Source organism: Thyridium curvatum (assembly GCF_004353045.1).
Source record: "Thyridium curvatum strain D216 chromosome Unknown NODE_8_length_716436_cov_74.480370, whole genome shotgun sequence".
NCBI lineage: Eukaryota > Fungi > Ascomycota > Sordariomycetes > Thyridiales > Thyridiaceae > Thyridium > Thyridium curvatum.
Genome location: NW_022156763.1, coordinates 403,027 through 420,356, shown reverse-complemented (window position 1 = coordinate 420,356; position 17,330 = coordinate 403,027). Strand labels below are relative to the sequence as shown.

General features: G+C 57.1%; 7 protein-coding genes across 7 annotated transcripts; 5 read left to right on the top strand and 2 right to left on the bottom strand.

Annotated features, from left to right (window-relative positions):
• Window positions 1-730: 730 nt before the first annotated feature.
• On the top strand, window positions 731-4,617 carry E0L32_002079 (uncharacterized protein; the record flags this gene model as incomplete). Its single annotated transcript, XM_031136229.1, has 5 exons — window positions 731-766; window positions 973-1,208; window positions 1,444-1,679; window positions 1,741-3,441; window positions 3,512-4,617. The coding sequence occupies 5 exons, from the start codon at window positions 731-733 to the stop codon at window positions 4,615-4,617; spliced, it is 3,315 nt and encodes a 1,104-aa protein (XP_030989187.1).
• Window positions 4,618-4,728: 111 nt separating this feature from the next.
• E0L32_002078 (uncharacterized protein) lies at window positions 4,729-6,237 on the bottom strand (the record flags this gene model as incomplete). The annotated part of the gene is made up of 2 exons (XM_031136228.1): window positions 4,729-5,665; window positions 5,963-6,237. The coding sequence occupies 2 exons, from the start codon at window positions 6,235-6,237 to the stop codon at window positions 4,729-4,731; spliced, it is 1,212 nt and encodes a 403-aa protein (XP_030989186.1).
• Window positions 6,238-6,778: 541 nt separating this feature from the next.
• Window positions 6,779-7,525, bottom strand: E0L32_002077 (uncharacterized protein; the record flags this gene model as incomplete). The annotated part of the gene is made up of 2 exons (XM_031136227.1): window positions 6,779-7,381; window positions 7,430-7,525. 2 exons carry the CDS (start codon window positions 7,523-7,525, stop codon window positions 6,779-6,781), a joined length of 699 nt encoding a protein of 232 aa, XP_030989185.1.
• A 604-nt stretch (window positions 7,526-8,129) lies between these two features.
• E0L32_002076 (uncharacterized protein) lies at window positions 8,130-9,033 on the top strand (the record flags this gene model as incomplete). The annotated part of the gene is made up of 2 exons (XM_031136226.1): window positions 8,130-8,255; window positions 8,317-9,033. The coding sequence occupies 2 exons, from the start codon at window positions 8,130-8,132 to the stop codon at window positions 9,031-9,033; spliced, it is 843 nt and encodes a 280-aa protein (XP_030989184.1).
• A 700-nt stretch (window positions 9,034-9,733) lies between these two features.
• E0L32_002075 (uncharacterized protein) lies at window positions 9,734-10,939 on the top strand (the record flags this gene model as incomplete). Its single annotated transcript, XM_031136225.1, has 1 exon — window positions 9,734-10,939. One exon carries the CDS (start codon window positions 9,734-9,736, stop codon window positions 10,937-10,939), a length of 1,206 nt encoding a protein of 401 aa, XP_030989183.1.
• Window positions 10,940-11,868: 929 nt separating this feature from the next.
• Window positions 11,869-13,712, top strand: E0L32_002074 (uncharacterized protein; the record flags this gene model as incomplete). The annotated part of the gene is made up of 3 exons (XM_031136224.1): window positions 11,869-11,954; window positions 12,049-12,051; window positions 12,122-13,712. The coding sequence occupies 3 exons, from the start codon at window positions 11,869-11,871 to the stop codon at window positions 13,710-13,712; spliced, it is 1,680 nt and encodes a 559-aa protein (XP_030989182.1).
• Window positions 13,713-15,223: 1,511 nt separating this feature from the next.
• E0L32_002073 (uncharacterized protein) lies at window positions 15,224-17,107 on the top strand (the record flags this gene model as incomplete). Its single annotated transcript, XM_031136223.1, has 4 exons — window positions 15,224-15,568; window positions 15,631-15,741; window positions 15,806-15,984; window positions 16,048-17,107. 4 exons carry the CDS (start codon window positions 15,224-15,226, stop codon window positions 17,105-17,107), a joined length of 1,695 nt encoding a protein of 564 aa, XP_030989181.1.
• Between the last annotated feature and the right edge of the window lie 223 nt (window positions 17,108-17,330).

Genomic DNA, 17,330 nt, shown 5'->3' with positions numbered 1-17,330 from the left:
AGTAGATGTTGGATCGGGTGGCCGGTGGAGTCGCACGGGGCCAGCTGAATCCAGGGTCTTAGAGGCAATCCGGCTAGCGATCTACGCAGAGTGGCCGCCCCTTGGCCTGTCGTGCCTGTCACCCTCTTCGCCCAGGATTTGATTTGACCTAACGCCCCTGGTCTGGCGCAGATCATTGAATACCTAGACCTACCCAGTCAAGCCAGTCTACCTCCCATTCATCTCTTGTCTCCGTAGGTAACACTCGATACCCGCCACGTCGTGCCTCGCTGCCCCTGGATTGCAGTGACTGGACTGGAGTGGACGGAGGGGATCCCGACGGCCGCATCCGACGTGCATCAAATCGTCGATTCCACCAACAACTCTGCTCTTGAGGACGACGCTTTCAATCTCATTCAGCTGGTCTCATCCCATACTGTCCGTCCCTCTTGACCGATTCTTTTCTCTCTCCCCACGCCGTCCATTCTCCCTCACCTCGACACAGATTCTCGTCCAGTCTGCTGTGCTGCTGTCGCTTGTTTCCCCCTCTTTTTTTTTCGAGACAGCCCAGCCCATTTTCAGCTTGCTTGGTCGACCGCATGATCTGATTGCCAGCGCACGCAAGGCACGTACTCACCGCCCGTGGGCGCTTGGGGGCGACGCTGTATTAGCAGCTCTCACGTAGACTATCGACACGACAAGCTTCGTTGGCGACGTATGCATCCCCAGCTACCCTGAAGCGGCCAGCACCATGGACTGGACTCCAGTCGAGCTGCTAGAGCTGCCGGTAAGTACCTATCTATGGACAGACTTTTCTATGTGAACTAGAATGACCTGCAGCGTGGCATTCATCCAGTTCATTCCCCTCATTTCAGCCCGTCCCGTCCCGTTTCGTCTGTGTTCTCCGCAAAGCTTTTAGGCCTGCCCATCAAAGCATGTATTGGCCATGAAAACAAGGTTCAATTACTCACGCACCGCCTGTCCGCTGTCTAGAATCAATCGCAAGACCCGAGGATTGGGTCGGGCCGTGAAAATGCCACCGGCGGCACCCTGAGCCACGCCTCAAACAACGCCGGGGACGGGAACTCGTCATCGGTCGAGTCGCTGGGCAGCACTTTTGTGCCCGTCCTCGTCTTCGCCGGCGTCTGCCTGCTCATCTTCTTCACGCTGCGCCGGAAATGCCCCCGCGTCTACACTGTAAGGACGTTCCTCGGTGCCGAAACGCCAGAGTAAGTCTTATCATGCCCACTGCAGTCAGCCTGAGAGAGAGAGAGAGAGAGAGAGAGAGAGAGAGAAAGGCCTTGCATCTTTGATGGCATCCTGGCGTACCAGACCTTGCCCTCGGCTCATGCATGCCCTTGACTCGTATGGTTGCGGAATACCTGTCTGACATCGAGTGCCCTCCAGAGGACTGAGCCCGCCGCTCCCCAACGGCTGGTTCAATTGGATACCAGTCTTTTACAGGATACCAGACGATTTCATCCTCAAGAACTGCTCCCTCGACGGCTTCTTCTTCCTACGCTTCATCCGTGTCCTTATCACCATTTCCTTCGTTGGCTGCTTGATGACATGGCCCATCCTGCTGCCCATCCACGCTACCGGCGGACGCGACCTGACCGGCCTCGACATGCTCACCATCGGGAACGTCGAGAGCAAGAACAAGAGCTATGCCCATGTTGTCGTGTCCTGGATCTTCTTTGGTAAGTCCTACGATCTGCCACGTCTACGAGGCGTACATGGGTTCCTGACGCGTCTCTCCAGGCTTCATCCTCTACACCGTCTCCCGTGAGACCATCTTCTACATTAACCTCCGCCAGGCCTACTTCCTCTCCCCTCGCCAGGCGCACAGGCTGTCGTCGCGCACCGTGCTCTTCACGTGCGTGCCGCACCGGTTTCTAGACGAGCGGCGGATCCGCAAGCTCTTTGGAGACACCGTCAAGGACGTCTTCATCCCGAGAAATACAAAGATCCTGAGTAATCTGGTGGAGGAGAGGGAGCAAACCGCCATCCGGCTCGAAAACGCCGAGATCGAACTTATCAAGAAGGCCAACTGGGCCCGCAACAAGTATCTCGCTGCCCACCCGGAGGAAGCTGCCGCGATTGCAGCCGCGGAGCAAGCCGCTGCAGACGCAGCACGCGAGCAGACCGAGCCCATCAGCTCCCAGTCTTCGACCGGATCCCCGGCCGACTCGGGCATCGGCAATGACGACGAGGACAACAGCGAGCGATCGGCGCCGCCCAAGAAGAAGGGCTTCCTGCCGGGGACAAAGATCCGCATCCTACCCCGCTCCTTGACCGGGTCGACCTCGTCCGCCGACTCCCAGGGCGACAACCAGCAGCAGTCCAAGAACCCGTTCGCGTCACCGCTATCCCCCTCGTTCTGGACGTCCCGCATCAAGAGGGCCTCGAGCAGCGCGCCCGTCGAGGACTCGGGCGCGTACGAAAAGTACGACGAAGACGAGTACAAGCACCCCTACGGCTTGTCCGCAGACCTTGCCGACCTGCGCGGCTCCGTAGCGGCGCAGTACATCAAGGCCGAGGACCGCCCCCACCACCGGCCCATTGCCAACTTTGGGCGCCGCGTCGACACGATACGCTGGTGCCGCCGTCGCATCCGCGAGCTCAACGTGCAGATCGGCAAGCTGCGGCACAAGCACCGCAACGGCAAGGGCAACCCGGTCAACGCCGTCTTCATCGAGTTCGACGACCAGGCCGCGGCGCAGGCGGCCTACCAGCTCCTCTCGCACCACCAGCCCTTGCACATGTCGCCGCGGTTCATCGGCATCCGGCCCCGCGACGTGGTCTGGCCCGTGTTGCGCATGCGCTGGTGGGAGCGCATCATGAGGCGCTTCGGCATCATGGGTCTGATCGCCGCCGCCGTCATCTTCTGGTCCATCCCCTCGGCCTTTGTGGGCATCGTGTCCAAGGTCAGCTTCCTGACGTCGCACGTCCCCTTCCTGAAGTGGATCGACCAGCTGCCCAAGGTCATCGTCGGCGTCATCGAGGGCCTGCTGCCCGCCGTCGCCCTGTCGCTGTGGATGGCGGCCGTGCCCTTCATGCTGCGCTTCTGCGCCCGCAGCTCGGGCGTACCGTCGAGGCCCATGGTCGAGCTCTTCACGCAGTCGGCCTACTTTGTCTTCCAGGTCGTCCAGGTCTTCCTCGTCACGACGCTGACCTCGGCCGCCTCGGCCGCCCTGACCGACATCCTCGCCAACCCGCTGTCCATCAAGGACATGCTGTCGCAGAACCTGCCCAAGGCCTCCAACTTCTACCTGTCCTACATCCTCGTGCAGTGCCTCGCCGGCGGCGCGCAAAACCTGGTTCATACCTTTGAGCTGATCCGGCACCAGGTCATCGGCCGGTTCGTCGACAACCCGCGCAAGCGGTGGAACACGTGGATCCGCCTCAAGCCCGTCCACTGGGGGAGCATCTTCCCCGTCTTTACCAACCTGGGCGTCATTGGTAAGAGCCTCTTTACCGAATAGAAGACAGTATGGCAAGACAAAAGGAACAGTGCTGACTATGTCGCCAGCAATCTCGTACTCGTGCATCGCCCCCCTCATCCTGGGCTTCGCCGGCCTGGGCATGTGCGTCACCTACATCGTCTACCGCTACAACCTCATTTACAACCTCGACTCGGACCTCGACACCAAGGGGCTCGTCTACCCGCGCGCCCTCATGCACCTGCTCGTCGGACTCTACCTCGCCGAGATCTGCATGATCGGCCTCTTCGCCCTCAACTCGTCCTTTGTACCACTCGTCCTCATGGCTATGTTCACCGTCTTCACGGCACTGGTGCACATCTCCCTCAACGAGGCGCTCGGCCCGCTCATGTACAACCTGCCGCGCTCGCTGGCCCTCGAGGACGAGGACCTCATCGGAGAATGGCGCGAGGACGAGAACGCGACTGCGCCTGCCGCTACCGACGACGACGGGGTCACAGGTGGTGGCGGCGCGGCGGACTACTACAACATGGAGGAAGGCTTCGGCATGGAGGACGACGAAGATGGCGACGGCGTCGTGCACGGCCCCAGCACGTCGCGCGGCGGGATGCCCGAGGGCGCAAAGGGCTTAATGGGCTCCGTGACGGACTGGGTCAAGGGGGCGGCGAGCAAGAAGTTCCAGGAGGAGGCCGACGAGTCCGGGCTGTCGAGGATTTCGGCCAAGCTCAGCAAGTGGATGACGCCGGACCGGAACAAAAAGCCCAACTTTATGACACGCTGGCTGCACCCAGAGATCTACGAGGACTTCCTGTTCCTACGGGAGAAATATTTTGCCGTCCCCAAGGAGGAGGACGAGAAGGACGCTGGCGGCCAAGCTGGCGGCGATGGGGAGGAGGACAACAATGAGTCCAACGACAAGGCGAACGTTGTGGACGAGGGCCTCAGGAAGGCTATGGAGGAGCAGCACTTTCGGCGGAGGGGGTACTACCCGCCCGAGATGTGGCTGCCAGCGCCCAAGATCTGGGTGCCCCGCGACCCGGCGAGGGTGAGCAGGCAGGAGGTCGGGCACTCGCGGGGCATCGTCGAGGCGACGGACCGGGGCATTTGGATCAACCCCAAGGCGGATCGGGTGGTGATTGGCGACCTGGCCCAGGCGCCGTACGAGGACCCCCGGCTATATACCCATTTGATATGATTTGATCTGGTTTTTGAGATAATGGAACCCCCGTGCATTGGGAGGCAGGTAGCCTGTAATGTAGTAATGAAACATACATACTTGGATGGCCACCTCATGTTCTGAAACGCCTTACACACGTGTTGCAAATGGACAGGCCGAAACCCTTTCCTTTCTCAACCTCTCTTCATCCGCACCCATCTCCAGAGCCCCTCTACCCATCCTGTTCCAAGGCCCGATATCTTCCGTCAAGAAGCCCTTCGCCATGTCGCCATGGGCGCCGGGCAGGGTCCCTCCCACCAGCCTCGTCATCAGTCCCATCGGACCCCATTGGCTCCACAGCGTCGGCTTGTAGTACCAGGGGTGCACGAGATAGTCCCAGTGGTAGATCCTGCCGGTCGTCGGATCAGGCTCGGAGAAGTACTCGAAGTTCTTGAAGCGAGGTGGCAGAAGGAAACGCAGGACCAAACGGCGTGCGTTGAGTCCCAGGAAGGCAACCAGCGCGGCCACGATTCCGGGCTCCGGGTACCTGTTCACTGCGTCAGCCAACTCCCAACGCCAGGTCCACATGATGAACCAAACCCACAGAAACGCCTCTCGAACGCGGTCGCCCATCAGCACCGTCAGGACCTCGAGCAAGAATGGCTTCATGACGGCCGGGTAGTGGAACAGCAGCAGCTCGACCAGCTGCTCCGCCGGCTTGGTGTTGGACACGGCCGGCTTCATGCACTCGACCTCGTACCCCTTCGCCCACGCCGTGATATCCTCTGCAAAGTCCAATCCGTCCCTCCATCCGGTCTCCGCGCGCGACAGATACCCCTTGTACTCGATCTGCATGGCGTCGCCGATCGACTTCCAAAAGGTGCCGATGGCGCAGGCCTCCATGTCGTTGAGCGGGCGCCACTCGTACAGACGCATGAAGCGGATGGGCTCCATGATGCAGACGGCTAGAGTGTAGAGGAAGTCGGCGTTGGAGATGCGGCCAGCGGCCTTGTAGGTGCTATGGAGGTAATTCATGCGGGCGATAGCCTTGAGGCAGCGCGGGGAGGTCGGCGGGTTGAGGGAGAACCTGTAGGGCAAGGGGTTTAGTCGGTATGGTCCAGTCCAGTGGGGATTAGTGCCTCGAGGCATGGGATCTGGACAAGGCCTGCTTACTCGCCAAAGATCACGACGGTGTCTTCATAACTGAGATTGCACTGGCGTCAGTGGCCATATCGCCGCCAGCCGTCTTTCATGTATGTGTGATTACTCACCGCTTCGGCGCTGTGACGGGGTTGGTAAAGTTCTTTGTCGAGACCATCAGCTGCGACATGGTCTCGAACGCGTAGGTCTGCGGCATCCCAAGGCGCAACCATCAGCAACGTACTGCCAGTCCTCTCGCCAGTTCTCTCCCTCGGCCTGGCAGCGTACCTTGAAGATGGCAAACTGCAGCGCCAGCTTGTATAGGTATGGAAACTCTCTAGTCACAATGTACTCGAGGATGCTTTGCGCATCGTCGTTCGTCATGCGTGACAGCGATTCTCGGTCCGGGTAGTTGAACTTCTTGCGCATCGCCCTTTCAAAGTGGAAGCGCAGCGCCGAGCAGATCCCCACGTACACCGCGAGGGCTGCGAGCAGGACTGTCGTCGTCGTGGATGGCATCGCGATGGGCGTGTCTCGCTACGTTCTGAGTCTCGCGGTCCTGCTTTTCGGAGGCCCGAGATGAAGGGAAATGGAAGGTTTCGGTCACGCAAAGACCAAAGTGGGCAGCCATCGGGAATCACGACAGTTCAAGCTCAAACAAGGATGGGTCGCACAAGGCCATGATAGGCTCCTCTGGAGCCCCCGCATCAAGCCACTCAGCGCTTGTAGGTCTAGCATTCCCGGCCTTGCATTAGCTTTCGGGGCGCGTCTTGGGGAAGTAGGTATTAGCTAAGCTCGGTCGAGTAAGACGCTCTTCCTCACAGGCTGAATAGAGAATGATGCTCCTTGAGTAGCTGCATTAAACTGAACGCTGTTGAGCTCTTACCGAGTGATGGTGATGAACCATGATAGTGAACTGCGGTCGGGTAGAGCCTTGGCCTGTCTAACAAGCACCTGTTGTATCGCCAGCGTTCGGGGTGTGAATCAGACGGTTTTAGGCATGGATTACCATTCAAACAATCTCAGCACCAAATCAGGCCTTAGGCTCAACAGCCCGCAGTCAGGACCGCGCCGCCGAGGATGACAACTCTTCAAAGGTGCAGGCGATTCTGTACAGCTTCCAGTACTCCAGCCGCTGAGGAGAGCCTGATTCTCGAAACTGCTCCGGGTATCTCAGTTGCAGCAACCCTAGCTGCCGTGATGCAGTGGCAGCTAGCATATAGAAGGCCGGCGCCTTCGACAGATTTCGTGCAAGCATAGCCATTGCAAGCAGCGCGCGCACCGAAAGGAGTGTCGGCTCACTTGATATCATGTCCGGAATCGTCAAAGCAGCATTCCTGTAAAAATCTTGCGATGTGGCTGCGACGGCATCGACCGCTAGCTCGCCCGCATGGATGGCCAGGGCGATGACAGCATTGACCGCCGCGAAGCTGGACACTTCTCTCATCAGGCCAGAAGCTGCCACGCCGTACTGAGCATCTAGAAGCGCGAGAATTGTAGACTTGTCAACTATTGGATAATCTCCCATGACGTTTTCGAATTGTTGCTGGACCAGGGGCCTGATGATGTCGCGAGGAGGAATGGGTGCAAAGGAGCAGCCTCCTGAAAGGACACTATCCGCCGCAGACTTCCGATTGCTTCGGTCCAGCTTTTTCCTAATTCTCTATGCGTGAGTAAGTCCTCTAGAACTTGTAACAGGAGACATTCTCACCTCTTGTTCGGACCTCTCATCCTCCGGGTCGCTGCATAGCTGCACTCGACCTCGCGGGAGGTGCAGCTCGAACACCTGGGCTTGAGGCCATCGCATCTGCTCTTGGTTGTCTTGCAACGCTCACAGGCCTGCAAAATTGTCAAATCGATAACCCGCAACGTGTTTCCTTTCTTTTTTCTCGCAGCTCACAATCAAGATTCTGGACGATTTTGCGTTCGGTGCATGGCGTGCCGCTGCTTCCAGACGATCCATCGGAAGAAGGATTCAATGGCGCAACGTGCAAAGCTGTTTGCATCCGGACTACATCTGCTGACACTAGGGCAATGGGCCTTAGAAGATATACCCAGTATCTCCTTGTCGCAAAGGGTTATGGCTCTGGCGAGTTTGATGAGCTGTCAGCACTGGAAGCAAATTTGCATCCACGAGTGGGTCGATCCTTTGGCCATTTGTCAACAGTCACGGTATTGCCTCGAGTCATCAATCCTACGCAGGCTCAAAGCTGTGGGGCTTCCGGATGCAAATGGCCTCCAGTATTATTCAACGAGAAGATCATTCTTGCCCTGCCTTGTATATTTGTCTCTATATAAAGATGGCGGTCTTCACAAGCCAGGAACCATTCCGTCTTTACGATGCGGACATTTACTGAGCCATCAACGACACTACCTTGATTACCTACCTTTGTTCTCATTTCTTTGCGATAATGGATCTCCTCGCCCGTGGCAACGATGCCCTGATCGTCAACCCTGCAGTGGGCGTGGATAACACACTCTCCCTGGGGGGCTCTGACTGGCTTTGGGCCGTTACAGCCGTCTATCTCATGGCCTTTGTGAGCGCATTCCCCTACTGACGAGTCCTTTGAATCCTCACCAACAAGTTTTGATACGCAGATCGGTTTGCTTTGCTTCTGTTTCGCTTCCCCCGAAAGCCAGAGAGTGTTCCACTACACCTTCACCATCGCCCTGCTCGTTGGATCCGTGACCTACTTTGCCCAGGCCTCCAATCTGGGATGGAGCGCCCAAGCCAGCGGACAGATGTTTTGGGCCAAATACGTGAACTGGAGCATTACCTTCCCGTCTGTGGTGCTCTCTCTCGGTTTACTTTCGGGTGTCTCCTGGACCACGATCGTGTGCAATATTTTCATCGCTTTTATCTGGACCTTCACCTACCTCGCCGCCGCCTACACTCCTACCAGCTACAAGTGGGGGTTCTTCACTTTTGGCACCTTCTCCTATGTCGTCCTCGCCATGAGTACCCTCAACGAAAGCCGAGAGGAAGCTGCCCGCCGGGGTATTGGCCGCGACTACATTCTACTGGCTGCGTGGGCAAATCTGCTCTGGCTTCTGTACCCTGTCGGATTTGGCTTGACTGATGGCGGCCATGTCCTTGGAGTCACTAGTGGCGCCATCTTCTTTGGCGTGCTAGATATCCTGATGGTGCCTGTTCTCGGCTTCGGATATGTCCTGCTCGGAAGACATTGGGACTGGGACAGGCTTGAGCTGGCCTTCAGCGAGTATCGTGGGTTTGGGCATGGTCGGCAAGTCGAAGCCAAGACTGTCCCCGCCGAGATGACGCGCGCTGACGACGCCTCTCCCGACACCGCTTGAAGCTACCAGGAGCCAGTGCCGCCCACACCTGGACGCGATGCCGGTTCTCACCCATTCATTCTCATGGGTGCGGATGTACATGAAGAAATGGTGCGCTACCTATACTGTATGTAAGATAGGAAGGAGAAAGCTGAAAGATAACTGAGTTGGTATTGAAGACCCGTGGCGAGGGGTTCATAGTTCAGTGTTGAGCATTAGTATTTCATTATTGCGGTAAAAGGATCAGATTCTCTTTGTAACGTAGTATTGCTAGATAGACAAGCACTTGCATGGCGCGCAAGCCAAGCCCTGGCCCAATGTTCCGTGCGGTGTATTCTCGGAGCTGGACACGATAATTACAGAGTGTGGGTATTGTCCAAGAATGGCAATCAAGGACAAAAGGTAATATTTTGCGGTTAATTGGATCGACACAGCGTTGTGTTGACGCGAGGCAGGCATGATGGCTAATAAAGAGTAGCCGGGTAATACCATACGGTATATATTAAGTAATGAAACCCTGTATCTACGTGCCTTGAGTGTGGAGTCGTATGTAACTCTTTTGTACGCCTTTTGAAAGACTGGGACCATGTCATCGATTGAGCGAAATTGGATATTGGAGTTGCTGAAATCAAGGCGTTGCCCGAGATCCGGGTTGGGGACAAAACTGTCATCCAAAAGGACTCAACAACGAAGTGGTGCTCACAGCGCCTGGATGGCGGGAATGGCTTTCAAATCGATTTTTGCCCTTGTAGCTCTTGCGATTGTCTCTTCTTTTGCACAGAATCTTGCCACGTGGGTGAGCACCAGCTTTATCACGGAGAAGTATAGCAGCTGGAGCACAATCAAATACGGCAGCGAAGCCGTGACACCCGTCGCAAAGTCTACAAGCCTCAGCATCACGACACTGTACACCAACGAGGCGCCCACGACTAGTGACAAGACCGTCACAACGTGGTTCATCGGCGAGGTGACCGTACCTACTTCAACTTACACCCCTACAACGATTTTGTCAACCCCGCTCACAGTGACAAGCAATGGAACTTCTACGATCACGAAAATGGTCAGCCCGTGCTTGGCAACTGTCACACTCTCGCCGACTTCCTGTGCCAGCAGCAAGCAATCCCTAACCGAGAGCACATCTGAAGCCAAAAAAGCCTCACTATCCAGTGTCGTGACAGTGTACACGGGCACGTACACTCCCTCCTCGGGACAGGTCATGACCACGCCGACAGCCTGGGCAACCGCAGTGACCACCTACATCGACATCACTGCATCCTACCGCGTCGTCACGCAGGTCGGATACGTGGTCACCACCACTATCACCGCGACAGGGTACAAATACCTCGCCACAGGAACACTGTCCGCAAACAAGACCATCACCTACGCGCCGTTCAAGTATACAAGCGTCGTCTACCTCCATACCGCCACCGTCACCAGCAGCGACTGGTACCTGGCCTATACCACCAAAGCGCCCGCCGCCAGCCCCGGAGCCTCCTGCAGCGAGAGCGCGCCGACCGTGACCCGCGTGGCGCCGTGCGCCCCCTCCAACCTCATCTCGCAGCGCGACGGCCATGGCGTCGCGGTGCGCTTCCTGCCGCGGGACTGGCGCGTACCGGTCGAGTTCTTCCCGCCTGCGCTGCTCGGCATCCCGGGCATGGACGCCAGCGCCTGCTGCCAGCTGTGCTTCGATAACGCCGGATGCGCGGCGAGCGAGTGGAGCGGTGCCTCAACGAGCGACGGGTGCAAACTGTACTACTACGGGCACGGCGACGACACGTGCGGCGTGGGGGAGGGCGTCGAGCTCGAGTACTACGCCGACACGAATTCATTCCCGGGGCAGGCGAGCTATCTGCAGCTGGGCTGTGGACAGTTCAAGTACATCGGGCGTATGAACCCGTTTTGCCCAGACTGCGAAGTGACTGAGTAGCCGGCCGTGCCAAGGAGGAGTCCACCAGCGAGAGCCTCGGCAAGCAACTTCATACCCGTCTCCGCAAGACGTCTAATTCGCTCGTCGCTCAGGGCAAATCCCACCAATGAATCCTAGATATGGTGAATTATGTCGCCATGGGGTGGCTCATACATGACCGAAGGAGACAGAGGTCGGTCTGGAAAGCGAAATGGGCGCTGGGTTTGACTGGACGTCACGACGTTGGGAGCTTGCCATCAGCAAGCCTCCAAACATGGAGGAGAGAAACAGTCTGAGGATTCGTTTCGGCGTAGGCATTGCGTCATTCAATGTTCAATGTTGACCCTGCCTCGCTCACGGCAGTTGGCACAACGTGGCATACTGCCGCGGCGGAGTCTCACGGGGCTGACGGGGTTTCATTAAGTGCTGCAACGGTGCCTTAAGGTTGAGCTGTCGGCACGTCGAGTTTCATCCTCTTTCTCGACCCCAAAGACAGGCGTTTCGGTGAGTCTGTACGTGATAGTTGCTCGAGCGCACGGGAGCAGTGATAGGTTTTGTTACGAGATCCGGAACGAGGATCCACACAGGAAAGCTTAATCCAGGATATTGGCCGTCTCCGCGGGTCGGGGTCCCATCGGAAAGATCCCTGTCTGTACGGTCCAGCCAATCATACAGGGCGATTCCGGCTCCGCTTGAGACTGAAGCTGTGGGCTCCTGGTCGAGACCGGCCGGTCTGACTCCCCCCCGGTCCTCTCAGGCCCTTCTTCCACCATCCTACCCTTCCGTGCCTTTCCTAACAGAACCAGCAAAACATTTAGGCAGCTACATTTCTCGATCGAGTCGATACCAATACAAATATATCGACGGGACTCAAGTACCGGGCTGCTTCCCTCGCGCGGCATCGCCACCCCGAGGACTGGATTGGCCCCTTGCCCTCGATGACACATGCCATGGACCCCACGCAGACCCAGCTGGTGGTCCGCCCCAAGTTCACCAGGGCGTTTGCGCCCAAGGTGAGGACCGGATGTCGAACCTGGTACGTACGAGCCCACCACTCATCTTGCCCTGCCGTGCGCCTGACCTGCCCGTGTCTTGGCTGCATCTCGCATTCTAACACTGTCCTCCTCCAGCAAGTGAGTGTGACCATGGCCCGGAACAAGCTTTGCCCTTCGGCAGCACGCATCTATTAACGCCACAGTCCAGAACGCGCCACATCAAGTGCGATGAGGAGAAGCCGGAATGCCGCCGCTGTAGAACTGCTGGCTTCAAGTGCGACGGCTACGAGCCTGTCCAGCTGGAGAAGAAGCCGAAGCGCAAGCGCAAGGCCAAGCAGCAGGCCGCAGAGGAGCCGACGTCTTCCTCAGCGTCGTCGTCGCTCGTAGGCACCGCTTCTCCAAGCCCGAGTGAAGGCATACCTCTTCCCCACGACCATGACTACTTTTTCCACCACTTCCTCCAGTCCGCCCTCCAGGACATCTGCCTGTCCGACTCGGGGGAGTTCTGGTCGCGCCAAGTCCTGCCCATGAGCCATACCGTCGAGCCGATCAGATGTGTAGTGCGCGCGTTGGGTGCGGCGCACAGGTTCTTCATCGCGCAGCACGAGTCCTCCGAGAGCCCAAAGCAGCTGTCGCTGGCGCCGTCGCACTTCGAGACGCTGGCGATTCGACACTACAATCAAGCCATACGGACTGTAGTCTCATCCCCGGCCTACGATGCACAGACATCCCTCATCTGCTGCATACTCTTCGTCTGCCTAGAGAACATGATGGGTCGGTACGGAGAGGCGATCAAGCACTTTCAGGCCGGGCTACGCATCCTCAACGCCGAGCCCTTCCCCCGCAACGAGAGCGGTGCGGGCGGCGATGCGGTCCGCGAGATCGCCGAGGTCTTTCACAGCATTGGTATGGAGATTGGCGATTTTATCGACAAGTATTACATGCCTGATCCAAAGTTTGTCATGTCTGACAGCGAAGATGAGTCGGATCCTCAGCCGTTTCGGAGCTATCAGGAAGCTCGCCAAGTTCTCCGATCGATCGACTATATCTTTGCCGAGTACTGCGAGCTGGAGGACACCCACTTTGGTGATTGTCTGAAGGAAGCTGAAAATACAACTCCCGAGGCGCTCAAGGCTCTTTGGCTCAACAGGAAAGACTGCCAGCTGACCAAAAAGATATACGACGTGTGGGATGTCATGCACTCGCGCTTCCAAGCATGGAACCACAGCTTCAACGGGTATGCGGAGAGGGTTCGAAACTCCAAAGTCACAACCTACGAGTGGCAGCAGATGCTCCTTCTTACCATACGCCAAGCAATTTGGCTTGCCATGCTCGAGGCAGGGAGGGATTGGGACCAGAACGTCAACCTGGATCATTACGACAACGCGCTGCGCTGTGCAGATCTCTACCTGCAGTCCCTCGGGGCCTCGGGACGCGCTACATTTGCATCCGAAGGTGATTTTGTCTCTTCGCTATCCCACATTGCTCTCTTTTGTGAGGATGCTCCCACAACCCGGCGTGCCATCAACATGCTCCGGTCGATGCGCAGGAGAGAAGGGGTTTGGGACAGCGAAGAGCTGGCAGAGTTGCACGAGGCCATTGTCGCCCGCACAGAGGCACAGCACTCCATCGACGAACTCATCATGTCTCGCGGAGGGAGACCCGGCATTGCTCAACTGTTGTCAGGGATCGGGCAGGTGTCTTTCAGCCCGACCAACGGCATCGTACTACTCTCCCACTTATTGCCCCCCACCTCACCAGATCAGAACGAACTGGCACGCATGATTTACGAGTTGTAAATTAAGTTATATTTGGAAGAACACCGGTTGTACATTATCGAGGAGCTGCTCTCCCCCCCACCTTTACCACCACTACTGCCCCTGGTCGATCCTCAACGAGATAGTCGACCACCAATCAATGGCTCTTCTGACGGATTTCGAGATTCTCTCGTGCCGAGATATCCTGTGCTTTGGCCTGGAATTTAGCGATGAGTGAACGGAAGCGCAAGCCGGAGGCAAAAAGGCAGATGAAGAGGACTGTACACGGTGAGGAGATTTGCATTTCGGTGCTGCTTCCTCTTGGACCGCACCGACGCCAAGACCGCAAAGAAGAAAGAGGAGGCCGCGACCAGGCAGAGTACTATCGAGCCGGCACTGACTATGGCCGCGGTCTCGTGCAGCAAGGATAGAGTGACGCGGATGAGTTCGTGCCCATGATTGCTCAACAGCGCGATCTGGAGAGACGACTGTGGCCCTTTGTGCGGGACGTGGGAAGCTGCATCAGACAACTGGATGTCTTGTATTGCAAGCGGCGCGGCACCAACAATGGCTGCTGCCATGATCAACACAAGGACGATGGAACAAACGGCCATGGTGACGTTGAACTCTGTTGGTAGTGATGGCGTGTGCATGAATTACTGGTGAGAACAAAACGTCGAATGCTACAGTCTATGAAGAGCATCGCAGTCGAGTCGGGTCCTAATTGATATCCCTCGCAGCATCCTGATTTGGAGTGGAGGCATCCGCGCCCAGCCTTGGGGAGGCGGGTGGATCGACGGATCGTCAAGAAGGCATTCATTGGTCCTGGCGTACCACCAAGGGGCCTCGCAAAAGAATGCCTTAGCTTGGACAGTCCAGTGAAGTCTTTGGAACCAAGCTAGCTTGTGACAGCCACATACTCCGTACAAGGAGACTTACTCCGTAATTATGCAACAGCACAAACAGAAACATTTACCCCTTTCAGTCTAGCAACAGGCACCCTCGTTCCGTACCCGTGACGCGACCGCCCAGACACTCGCCCCCTAAACCTGGCCCACTACATGCCTCGAGATGACACCGAACACCTGGGCAAGGGGCTCAGTCAACGATGCAGTATCCACCGTAGGCTACAATCGAACATGAAGGCCGTAGTGCCGATTGGGCTGCCCATTTTGAGGTCAGCCAAGACCCTGACAATCTCCACTATGATGAGGCGCTTCCAGCTTGCAAAAGAATCCCCCTACTAATAGCAGGATGATCAGGCACCTGATCAGCCTGACTAATCGGCCGGTCCCCTGTCTGCGGGTCTTTAGCTCATCAAGGCTCCCTGTAAAAAGATCTTAGCATCCCACTGCTCTACCTAGACGATGGCCACGCCGTTTGGAATCCAAACGAATGGCACGTAGCCCTATCGGTCTCGCCGCGGTACTTCCGTGTGTACGGAGTACAAGTACGGCCCTTCGGCCTGCTTTTCTTCTCTCGACACAATTTGTTGGTAGAATCAACATATAGTATTGCGTGTGCTCTGGTAGCTGCGTCGAAGCGCTCTTGAGATGGCGACCGAGGAGTACAGGCTGGAGCCGATGGGCGACGACATACAGAGACCTCTCCTGGCCACAACTTGCAAGCGAATTCACTTTGGAAAGCAGATGAGGCAACTCCTCCTGGCCGGAGCGAGGAGATGGCTCGTGACGGCGGCCTGCATCGGCGCCATCTATGTGACACTCGCCCACTACTCTGACAAGGTCGTCATGAGCACAGTCAAGAAGCGTATGTTCAACGGCGCCATCACGGGCTTATCGATCGCGCTCGGTCTCAGCATCGCCAGCAGTCTGAAATGGATGGCCTCTGAGCTCAAGTGGTGGGTGCTGAGCTGCAAAGGGTGGACGCTGCAAGAGGTACGCTGGCCATGCCTCCAGGTCAATCGTCTTTGAGGCGCACAAGCTAATCCGGACTGTAGGTCGATCTCATCCTCCACGGAGAGAGCATATCTCATCTCATCAAGCTCTCTCACGTATCGCGCGCCTGGTCAACCCATGTCTACGTCAGTCTTTGGATTCTCTTGAATATTGTAAGTTTCGACCCGGCATGTCGCCCATTCTCCTCGCTCGACCTTTCTGACGCCGGCACCATAGGCGTCGCAAGTGGCTGTGGCCATGCTCGGCCTGACCTACTCGGTAGGACAGAATGACGAGACGGCTCTGACGAAGCCGGGCGACGTTCGCATCCCCGACATGACCACCATTAAGGGCGAGCGTCTCATCACTTCAACGCAGGTTGGCACACCTTCTGAGCTGCAGTACACCGCAAACAGGTAAAAAGGATATCCTAGAGCAGAGCGGGAGCCCTACCTCAGACTAATTCCTCATGACCTTAGCTATGGATTCATCGCCGTCGCGTATGGCGTTGGAACTCTGGATGACGTGCCCCCGCCGCGGACCTTGACGGATGCAATAAGCTATTTATACTATTGCGGCACTGACCGATGCGAGTACTACTTCTCCGAAATGTCCCCGCGCGAAGACTCGCGCAGCCACATCTCGGTCACGACATCCCGCAGCGTCGCATCCAGTGGCTCCTGCATGAGTTGGCCAGTGATCGAGGGCGGCGGCGGCAATTCAACCTCGATCACCGTATCGGGCGGCCCAAATGGTAGCACTTTGAAGAAGGATATTCCAATTGCGGGCGGAGTGGATCAGACAACCTTCATGGTCAACACATCGCAGGCCTGTGGCCCGGCCTGTAGCCAGATATCGGCCTTTGAGGCATCTGCGACGGCGCCCTGGTATTATGAGTGCAGTGTCACCATCGCCAAGGTCGCCAACGCTACCCTTCCTGAGCACCAACTTGGCCAGAACCTGACAACTCTCGCGTCGGCGGCAATCGCGCTGCAGGGAGTTGGGACGTCATCTCTGTCGCGCGACCAGACTGCGCAGTTTCAGAGCTATCCTGCCGAGGCCATCTTCGGTGCCCCTCAGAACGGCTCCACGGGCGGCATGGGCCGGCTGATGGCACAGTTTGCAATGGGTGTCGTTGCTGTCACAGCACAGTACAATCCCAAGATCACCACGCGGGGGGGACAGCCTATCGTGGGCACGAAGCTGGATGTCAATTGGAACAATGTCCATCTCGTCCTTCTGATCACTGGCTGCGTACAGCTGTGCCTCACACTGGCTGCCGTCATGATAGCTAATCGCGTGGTCGCGAGGGACGACGGTCCGCTGGCGACTGCTCGGTTGCTCAAATCAGCGATCACGTATCCCGATGACAGAGCATCCACTGCTAGTGGGAAGGAGATTGCAAAGGCCTGCGGCGGTAAGACGCGCTTTGTCTACGGAGTACAGACACAGAGAACAAAAGCCGGAGATGTGTATCACGTCCAGATCCGCGAAGGAGCTCCTACACCGAAGCCTTTCCCGCCCGGGTTGTATGATTAAGTTCTGACCCAAGTCGTCTCCCATTGTCTATCATTTCAAACAGCCATAATTGAGCCCAAGCGCTACGGTGACGCATTGAGCTAGATTCATTCCCCCCGGGGAATAATCACAAAACAATTTCTGGCTCAACCTTCCAAGTTGAAAGAACGCCAAGGTACACATCATCATGACACAACATAAGACATTTCTCTATGTTCTTGTCTTTGATGTACTCTGTTTCTCA